We start from the raw sequence: 11,159 nt of genomic DNA on the forward strand, positions 1-11,159 counted from the left end.
AGCTAATAAAATACATTTACAATTTTAAGATATTAGTGTGCGTGACGTCATCCATCGACTAACCACAATTTTTTGTCCAAGTAATAATGTATTTTTATTCTACGCATTGCCCTTGAATCTTCAAATTAATGGCTTAATTTTATATTAGTAATGATCGGTTGGGGGGGGGGGGCTGTATAGTGTAGTTTGCCGAGTTATCCTGTGTTTTTACCTATTACAACACTAACCAGATAACAAATTGGTTGAAATGACTATTTTCTGTGTAAAATACATAGGTGGACTCCAGTAATAATGATTAATTACAACATCGATGATATTGTTGTGGTGGAACAGCGGTAAGTCTTCGGATTTACAATGCTCAAATCATGGGTTCTATTCCCCTCAGTAGATAGCCCGATGTGGTATTGCTATAAGAAAACACACCCAATTATATGAACTTAATCGGTAACACTAAGGCTAAATAATGGAAATACATATCAATTTAAACTATCATATACTCTAGGTGACGTCATCTTTGACATCTTATGGGCTTCAGAATTTAAAAGAAAACAGAGACCGCGCAAATGAAAAGTATACAAAAAAACTTAAATGCAAATGCGGGTAATTTAAAAACTTATAGACAGCGATATTATATCAAAGGCATTAAAACGTATAATTGATTCAATAACATTTGCATGAAAGTATAAAATCGAGGTAATAAAAACTTAGTTTTACAGTTGATGATGACAAAACCTTGTACATTTGCTGTTATGTTAAACTTATATTAAAGTTTTTCTTCATTACCCATTCAAGCCGTCTCCAACCATTATTAGTTTTACAGTGTTTTGTTTAAAGTTATGCTGTTGATAACACAGAAAGTCGTACTTGATTTTAAACTTTTAGGCAACACGGTTCGAAGTTTGTTATGTTTTAAGTGTGTGATATCAGGTGATTTGAAATGGAAATATCCCGTTCATGTAACGTAAACATTTTTTGGATCAGTATGCGAAACGTTCGTTAGGAGGGAGTGTCAGTCGTATAGTATGAGGTACGATATTGTATCTTCACAATAAAACAATATACATGGAGATTGAAAGTTATCGTATGGGAGAAGTAATTTACTCCAAAATAATTTTTTATGGTTGATAAATGATTAATTCTCAAATTATGTTACCATTTGTGGTTATTCATGCTTCTTAACTTTAGTTTATATATTTATTGATCCCTGAGGTAAGTGTAGATTAATGACCTTTCTTTCGGTGAGTTGTAGATGTTCAAAGACAACGCCTTCATTTACCTCGGAAGAACCAAAGTGTAGTTTGATTTACCACCATGGAACTACAGTTTTATGTTTTATATCATAACCTCCGTCCACCTTCCTGACAAACACACAGGGGTGATCAACTAAGAACTACAGTTTCGAGATTTGATAGGTATTCTGAACTCGGATAGATCGGTAATGGTGAATGCAGTTCAAATGAACTTTCTAATTCTGTTTATCTACACACACACACACACACACATATTTGAAAAGTCTTAACTATTCAGCTACGAATTACACGTGAATTAATTTAAACACTTCAGTTGAGCCAAACAGTGCTTAATATGAAACGTATTTGCTCATATTTAATATTTTGATCAGTTGGGTATAGTCTACAATGTACCTTTCTGTGGCTTTTCTGTCACCGAACGTGCCCGCTTTTTCAGCCCTGGGGGCGTTATAATGTGACGATCAGTTCCACTATTCGTTGATAAAGACTAACTGTCTTCCTTCTAGCCTATCACTGCTAATTTGGGGACGGCTAGCGCAGATAGCCCTTGAAGAACTAGCACGAAATTCACACCAATTTTGTAGCTTTGTATTATGAATTTTTCAAAAACTAAGCGTTTCTGTTGTTTTGTATTGTAGTTCATAGACTTCAAAGTTGGTTTTTATAAAAGCACTGTCTGTTACAAATTTGTCGATATCCAATTGTCCTTTTATTACGTGTTTTCATGTATTATAATGTATTAACTTGTAGGATAATCAGCTGTCAATCCTTTTGCAAACTTTAGCGTAGTATATATAACATTATATCTGAATTGAAATTTCTACGAATATGTTCATCATTGTTCGCTCCAGTATCGTTAGATGTCTCTGCTCAGGAGAGTTTATTCCCAAACTTTAATTCATACAAGTTTTGTAACTTAAACAGACCTTGTAATTACGATTAATATTTATGAAATATTGTGCTGTGAAGAATTATTTTACCTTTATGTGCACCTACATCTCCCCCTCCCGCTAAAAATTTGGTTTCGATACCTGCGGTGAGCACAGGTTACATAGTCTACTGTGAAGTTTTAAGCTTGATAACAAACAAAACCATTTATTTCTTGATTTGTGTAAAAGGTCTCCCGGTGAATCAGCTGTAGGTCTCCCGACTTAAATCGCTATGATCCGAGGTTCGATTTCCTGCAGTGAATAGAATGTAGATAACCAATTGTTTAGCTTTGCACTAAGAAGACAACGTGTTAGGATTCGCTTGATGATTAAATGTTCGATACTAATATAGATAACTTTTTTTTTTTACGAAACAAGATATCGCTCTTTTGTCTGGAAACAAGAGGGAATCCTCAAAAACGCGGAACTTGAAATTATTTTAGGCAGGATTAGAGTAAATTAATCTTTGAGGCTTTTTTTCTCCCCTTTTAATTACCTATATCTTTGTGCCAGCCTGCTCTCAAATTAGATTTTTTTAAGGCAGGATTAGAGTAAATTAATCTAAGAAGCCTTACGCCTGGTGAAATACATCAATTGAAAGGGTTTGACCTCCTGAGTCCAAAACTGTAATTAGGTCTCAAATCGGTCAAGAGATGATGGAGCTACGACTATGAGCTAAAAGTTTGTACTTGAAAAACTCAGAGCCATGCTAAAATAAAAAAATATATACTTCGTTTAAAAGTTTTAATAAGTCTGAAATAAATAACGTAGGATAGTTCTGTGTTTTAAATCGGAATTTTGTCTAATTTGAAGAAATAAATAGACATAATTATCTCAACAGAAGCAAATATGAGGACATTCACCGTTATAAACGAAAGAAGTTCCCACAATTTTATCGCAAATTTTGCTCGTTCTTTGCCATACCTTAGCACGCTCGATTGCGTGTCGAATCATCGGCTTCCAGCTATATATCAGTCTTAGAAACAGAAAAAAAATATTTTCTGTTTTTCTGAATTACTTGTTTGGTATTGCAGCGGTGGGAACTTTTGTTGTGGTCCGGTCAACTTCCGGTCTGTGGAACTCATAAATGTACAAGTTCGTAGAAGAGAGTGAACAGGTACAACATCCGTTGCCAAGGTCACTCGAACAAATCATGCTCTTCTGAATGATCGTTGTTGAGTTTCGCGCAAAGCTACTCGAGAGCTAATTTTAAACTGATACACCAGAGGGAAGGCGACTAGTCAACGTCACCCATCGCCAACTAGTGCCGTTAACGGCCCCAAAGTGTGGATCGCAAACCCCAGATCCACAGTTTAGTGCATTAACCACTGGGCTTCGCTCGGCTCCATTCTCTTATCGGAACATGTCCATAAAAATAACCGTTCGTTAATGTAAAGGTGTTTTAACTTCAATGTGGGCTATCGGATTGTATTACTGTTCAAAATAAATAAAGTTTTATGGAAATCATGCTAAAAATGGTGGAAAGTTGGAGATTCGATTTGTACAAGTTCGCGAGTTTTAGAGTTAAATGTCCTCTTTTAACATTTCAAGATTATGTACGAGCTTTTAGGTAGTACTTTATGTACTTTTTAAATAGCCATTAGTGTGTGTGTGTGTATATATATAGAACAAAAATCAAGCCCAAATTAAATTAAAGATGCATAAATCAAAAGGCAACAGTGGATAAATAATACTAGTAAAGAGTTATACTGTACTATTAAATTAGTGCTTTACTACTATAATGGCGGCTAGAATGCCAACCTCAGGAGGTAAGTTTATCTTACTTACTTCCAAGTGGTAGTACCTTATTTCGTTTTTCTTTTCTTATATATTTATCTTTTTCTTTCTTCTTCTTTTTTTTTACTTTGGAGAACAACCACCTTCCCACAACTGTCTGCAGACAATGAAGGGTGATATAGATGTGGGCTTGAGCACCCACATCTCGCTCTCCTAAATTTTATTTATTTTGATAATTTCTTCATGTGAGATTGGCGAACAGAGGTTAAGACTGATAGACGGAGTATCCCCACCGCAATGTGGGTCCTACTTCCGCAGTCTCCTCCAAAACCCAAGGCACATTTTATATCCTACATTATAGCCTGTACCTTGGGGGGTCCTTTTAATTTACGCAGTGTCTTTAATTTTATTTTCTGTTTGGGCCTCGTTTTCTTCATTTAAATGTCGTTCATCACAGGTTTGGATTTGCTGTTTTTACCGCAGTCGTTTCTTTTGATTTTATTTTGCTTGACTGTTTAAGTATTAATTTTCTAGATATATATATATATATATATATACTGTATTTGGTGAGTCCAATGAAACTTAGTCTCACATCTATTCTGCCGCTTGTTTACCAAGTTCTAGGTTCAGAAGGAAATGAATGCCACCAACATCGAAGCTCGTGGCGCGCGCTTTTTTTCAGTCATTTCCTGAAGATTTGGAGTTGGAAATGACCAACGAATGAAGGTGCGTTCATCATTGTCAAACCAAGACGTTCCAGAGAACTACACTAGAATCAGTTCTTAGATTTCAACGCGTTTGTACATTATTTGCAAGCAGTAGTCTTTTATAAACAGTGTCTTAAGATTCTACTGTTGTACTTACTTCTGTGATCTTTATTTTGTATGAGTGAAACACAATTCCTTATCCGCTATTTTTAATACAGAATGTGAATAATAAAAAATGTTAAAAACGCATAAATTTAAGCATAAATGTTTCTCAATTTATGTGAATTATATAAAATAATTTGTAAAAGGCGTTCAACATATTGACGAATTCGGCAATTCTAAGTCCAAACGAAATTAACACAGCAATCATTTTCTCGATATAGCAAAACCTAGTGACACTTATGTATGAGTGTCAGTGTAGAGGTGCTTGAAAACCTGGAAAAATTGGCATTTTATTATGGGGTCGTGGAAAATCTTGGGTTTTGTTTTTTAATTGAATACATTTTTAATTTTCTTGTTCTATTTTCCATTTTAAGCCCCCGACCCATACAAGTTTATCGTATATGACCTAATTCGATTTGGCGCACTGCTCGTGCTTTTAGATTGGCTCACCACCCTGCCAGTCTAGAATGTGACCTACTGAAAACGTAGTTATAGATACATTCAAAGCTCTAATATTGTCGTAAATAGACACATATATGAATATGTAAAACAATATTAAATTGTCTGGAATAAAAAATGAAAAAGAAAAACATTCGCAGTTGATGTGGTTTTTATCACAAATTGTAGGCTTATTGGAATAACACGTCTGGAAAAGTGTATACAGTCTTTTGTAATGAGTGACCAATAAATGAATACATCTTTTATTGTTTTTAAACGTTTAACAGTGCACGAGATTAACGTATACAACTTTACAGGTGTTGAAAAAGTATTTTTACATCACAGCGGAAATGATGAAGGTTTCAGAATAATTTAAGTACATAGAACATTGAGAAATAAATGCAATGAAATACCCCCCAGTGGCACAGTTGTATGTCTGCGGACTTCATCCGCTAGAATCCGGGTTTCGATACCCGTGGTGGGCAGAGCACAGATAGCCCATTGTGTAGCTTTGGGCTTAATTACCATTACTTTGCAATGAAATAAATACACTGTAAAAACACAAAACTGACTTATTTATTCAAAATGCTAGAATTTTTGTGTATTTTAAGGTGTATTATAACATTAAACCTGGCGAAGAGCAGTCGCTCGAAACACCGCTAGACAAAATAAATTTATTTCTATTTCAACGCTGTGTTTTTAAAGTGATTTATTAGCTTTATAAAGATTCCATATACCACTGCGCATGTGCCCGGTATTCTGGTGTTAGGTAATAGGTACCGTAGGTGACCTATTACTTCTAAAAATCTGCGTTTGGAACTGTAACATTTTTTTTTTTTTACATATTGTATCAAAATAATTATTTTCCGATGTAATGGTTTTATATGTCGGAAACTGATGTGGACAAAATAATAAAAATATGAAAAAAAACTTTTACAGTTTCGTGATGTTTAACACAAATGATAGGCCTATTGGTTTCTCACGATTGTGGATCGCACACGATATTATTTTTTGATCCTAGAAATTATAATGTTGTGTTTATGAAAAGTGCTTGAAATACGTTGGTTTTAACCGAAAATTCCAAATATGGACTTTGAATGTAAGTTATAAATAATCTTAGAATGATGTAATGATTGAACACGTATGTAACGTGTTAACCCTAAAATTACCGTAACAAATGAAATGTTAGAAACAACAGCAGCATTATTGTGCGTTTAACGTTATTAAGCAGCATTAGTCAAAAATACGAATTTAACTATGACATTAAAGGGAATGAATAACATCTTAATGTAGGTCACATGAACATAATGATAAAATTCAACACCGTTATTAGATATATGTTAAAACTAAAATTATACTGATAGCAGTGACAACGACTTTGTTAATAATATTTTTTATGCGTTAATTATTCCAAAAATTAACTTCGTTATTTTTTTCCTAAACATCTTATTATGGACAGGTGTTTAATGCTTGGTAAGCATTTAAAATACAAAGTTTCTAATGTTTTCGCTGGAAATAAAGAGAACCTTTTCCTTAAATGCACAATAAAAATTAAACACGACCTCACTGGGCAAGATGGGAAAGTTTGTTTGTTTTGTTATTAAGTACAAAGCTATATAAGGGCTGTGTGTGCTGTGCCCACCGCATGTATCGAAATAATACTTTTAATGTTATAATCCCTCAGAGTTAACGCTGAGCCACCGGGGAACAAGCTGTAAAATAGGGTCATGAAAATCAGACAATGGGCAGTGATAACGCGATAGCATCTGTATGCTGATCACTGGCCAGGTGGTTAGAGTTCGACTCGCAATCTGTGGGTCGCGGGTTCGAATCCCCGTCACACCAAACATGCTCGCCCTTTCAGCCGTGGGGGCGTTATAACGTGACGGTCAATCCCACTATTTATTGGTAAAATAGTAGCCTAAGAGTTGGCAGTGGGTGGTGATGACTAGCTGCCTTCCCTCTAGTCTTACACTGATAAATTAGGGACGGCTAGCGCAGATAGCCCTCTTGTAGCTTTGCGCGAAATTCAAAACAAACTTGTGTAAAACACCCATATATTGTTTGGACTTTAGAGCGCCACTAGTCATCAGCGTTTACTAGGTTAGAAAAGGATACGAGTGGAAAACTGAAAAATATGCATGTAATTTCTATTCTGATAAAAATAAAATCTTCTATTACAAGCTGTAAGTAATGTCTGTGGAAGATGAACCGTCTTGTATCTGTCATTTTTGATCAGTAAGTGTGAACTGTAGAATGTGAACATGTCATGGAAATGGCTTATGTAAAACTCCACAAATAGGATATTATTATATTATATCACTGCTTTAATTTCATCCTAAATATTCACCTATCATTAAATCAAAACGAATCAAAGCTTATCCAAAATATCGACGAGTCAAAATGCCTGTAAAAGTTCAACAAATATTTTATATATTCTAACGCACTGCAGAACAAAACAAAAACTAAGGTATATGATGTCTAATGCGTCAGTTATAGAGCCACTGAAAAAATTCTGAATAAACCAACGAAATTTGACCTTCTTTAGAAATAGCTCCTAAAATTTTTGAAATGTAATCAATCAAAATTAAACATCGTCATTATATATATCTTTACCAGTTGCTGCTGTAGGGATTGGTTTTTGCATTTAGTGATCTTGATTTATTTGCGTACATGAGAAATATATATACAAAAACAACAGGAGTTTAGTAGTAAGAGTGATGTTCTGTGTACCAAATTCAAATCTCAAGGTCACCAAGTTATAAGTTGTGCTTATGTTATCCTTTATTAATATCTTAAACTTTGTATCAGTTTTTAATGTAAAATATAGGCCAAAGAATCACGCTGTTTAGTGCAAATCGTCTAAATCGAGCGACTGACTCTCTGAATGCTCAAGATATATTAATTCCGAGTCCAAACTTTTCTCATTTCTAATGGTTTAATGTCTATCATTTTTGTTTAAGTTTGCTAATCAAAGTCTACTTTTTTTGCTTTTACAAGTGAAATATCCTGCAGGGGAAATATTCATCCGACTTATTTCTGTTGTTAGTGAATATTGAATAGGTTATAGGAGAGTAATCCAGCTTAATAAGATTAGGGAATAATAAGCATGTTATTAACTTAAATATGCTTAGTTTATTATTCAGGTTATCCACCTAGCAGGGATGATAAGAGCATGGCTGAAAATGCAATCTTAAGCCATAGTTTTGATGTAAACTTTGATGTAACTTTATAAACTCGTGGTTGCATACCCTGAGACACATTTACAATGTTTAGCTAACTGGAAGTTTCAAATATTCCTTCGTAATGATTACTTTATATGTGATTTTATGACTAAAAAATCACACCATTAAAAACTTTATATGCCCGATTCAGTGCTTCTTCAGGATAGACAGCTAAGACATATTTTTAATTGCAAAGTTCACCAACACTAGATGATTGGTTAAACGTACTTGTATACAAAGTTAAAGAATGTAATACCTGTGTGTAATTCTATTTTATCTTGTGACATCCTTTTAAAACAAGTTTTGATAACAAATGTATAAGCGATTGTGGCGTTATATTTCGTGTTTTATATATGTATATATACATGAAATGAATAATGTTTTGTGTTCTAGTTGAGTCAGTAGGAAATGTTTTATTGATATGATGACTAAATGTCGTCCATAAGTCAATATGACTTAAACTTCACTAACAGTTCTAAAATACTTCGTTTTTCTCTTTTTTTTCCAGAGTTGGAATAAACAATATTGATTTTTTTCCCCTTTGCAATCCTACTTTAAGCCTTCATATTAACAGAGATTCTAGTCTAGAAGCAGCCCGGAGTACAGAAGCAACATCTAGGCGCAATGTGGTGGCGAAAGTGATTTTGTGCTTTGCATTGAGTGGCCCTTGATCCCCACCGAGACTGCACTTAGAGGCAAGTTGAACACTGAATCGATAAAAGCATTTTCTAGCAGCTGATGGCAGTCATACAGAGACAGACCACGGGGGAACGTGCCTGAACACAATCTGTAATAACACAATCACTCCTGCATAGAAGTCACACAGTCACTGCCTTGCTAGTGTGTAAGGAAATTCGTGACATGTCTGCAAGCTTTAGATACTGCTCTTTGAGAGTTTCTAAATACAGAGCTCAGGGAAATTGTTCCCAAGTGGAAGCTTGAATAGGATTGAGACTATTCGTCATTACCATCGCGCTTCTGTCATAATCAACTAAAGATCTGGAGTCTGGAGAAGGAGATTTCTCTCAAGTATGAAAACGTGAAAAGTTTTAAAAAATGAATTAAAAAAACAAAAACACAACCCGCAGCAAATAGTAAATAAGAACATAACTGGTAATAAATTTCTAAAGTAAAATATATTTCGATACTTTTTTCCGTAGTATTAAATGTATATTTAGAAAAGTCGAAATGTTCCCAGACGCACTTTATCAATTATTGATAGAATCACGTTTATTATACTTAGTTTTCATTTTAAAGCGCCCCCCCTCCCCTGCGGTGACTAAGCGGTAAATCTGCAGGCCTATAACGCTAAAAACAGGGTTTCGATACTCACCGTGAGCACAGCACAGATAGCCTATTGTGTAGTTTTGTGATTGATACAAAAAAAAACGTTTTAAAGAAATATTTTACATCAGATTTTTGTACATAATAAATTGATCAGTGTTCCTCGAATCTGTCTGTATGTGTACTTTAATGAAAATATTGTTTACCATTTATGACTAGAGTAAATACAAGTTGCATTTAATTTCGAGTCGTGATTTTATTGATTGGAAAATGTGAGACTTCAAGTTTTCATTTTTAGACTACACCGTGAATTAAGTGTAAAATATTTGAGTTTTTTGTGGGTTTTTTAACGATCAACTTAGACTCTGAGCTTTCCGTTAGCATTAGCTATAATTTTATGCAGCTATAAAACCTCTATATAACAAATATTTAGTTTTTTCTAATAACTAAGAATGTTAAATTAGAATTGTTGGTTAGCATTCTTGCAAACAAAATTAGGGATGCTACAGTTTATCTACCTCTACTAATCAGAATATTCCTTAAGTTTACAACAACAAAAAAGATTTACCCTAAGTTTTTCCATTCCTTTGCACAATCAATATAGAACTGCATGGCTGTGGTATGCACACCTGGTGATAAGATCAAATCAACAAGGCAGTTCCCGAACAATAGAGGGACTCTGTTGGAATGTGTTGTATCGGTTGAGTTTGACGAATAAAAAGGACACTCTTTGTGTGTTACAAAGAAAAAACATTTTATTCCCACTTCAGTAAAATGAGGAGCAAAAAGAAGCTACCCAATGTTCTAAATATCAACAGTTCATGGCAAATTGAATGTGAAGTAAGTGGTTTAATGGTAGTAAATGACGAAACATCTGAAGTTGAATGGCTACTTATGACAGAACCACAAGTACTGAATATTACACTCGTTCCTAATGTTATTAAAAGACATTGAAACCTTTCACACAACCTTAAAGATACGTTGCTCAAGTCAATCTTAATAAAACAAAGAGCTTACATTCTGAGCGATACAAAAAGTGCAGTTAACCAATTCCGAAACATTTTGGTATTTGCATCGTTTCGTATTTCAGTACATGGTGGAGCAACTCCCAGAAAAATGTGCTTACCACCGTGAAACTGAGTAGGCAACACACAATATAACTTACGTTTGGAGATCCCATGAGTGTTTTCTCCAGATGTTGAATTATGTTTTTCTTTATTCCCACAGTATACAGATAACTAAACTATTCACAACTGGAAATACATCAAAAGTACGTCTATACTACATAAGAAAGTATGGGTCCATAGTAAGCAGATATTGCAATTATCCGTTCTTCTGTTATAGGTCACTCTTGAAGCTGACTTAATTTTACCTCAAGTGCCAATGATAATCTTGAAATTGCAAGTCTATGATTCCTTCTGGGCCTAA

The 11,159-nt window shown here is 34.3% G+C and overlaps 1 protein-coding gene across 1 annotated transcript in view; it reads left to right on the forward strand.

Annotated features, from left to right (window-relative positions):
• The window catches only part of LOC111086271 (maternal embryonic leucine zipper kinase-like), a gene marked incomplete at its 5' end in the record, with an annotated part of 35,972 nt that extends 24,813 nt beyond the window's left edge, over positions 1-11,159 (forward strand). Inside the window, 2 exons of the mRNA XM_022388463.1 lie at positions 8,956-9,085; positions 11,076-11,159. Of these exons, the coding sequence (XP_022244171.1) occupies positions 8,956-9,085; positions 11,076-11,159 (214 nt within the window). The remainder of the gene's footprint in view (positions 1-8,955; positions 9,086-11,075) is intronic.

The sequence above is a fragment of the Limulus polyphemus genome, unplaced genomic scaffold, assembly GCF_000517525.1.
Source record: "Limulus polyphemus unplaced genomic scaffold, Limulus_polyphemus-2.1.2 Scaffold971, whole genome shotgun sequence".
Classification (NCBI taxonomy): Eukaryota; Metazoa; Arthropoda; class Merostomata; order Xiphosura; family Limulidae; genus Limulus; species Limulus polyphemus.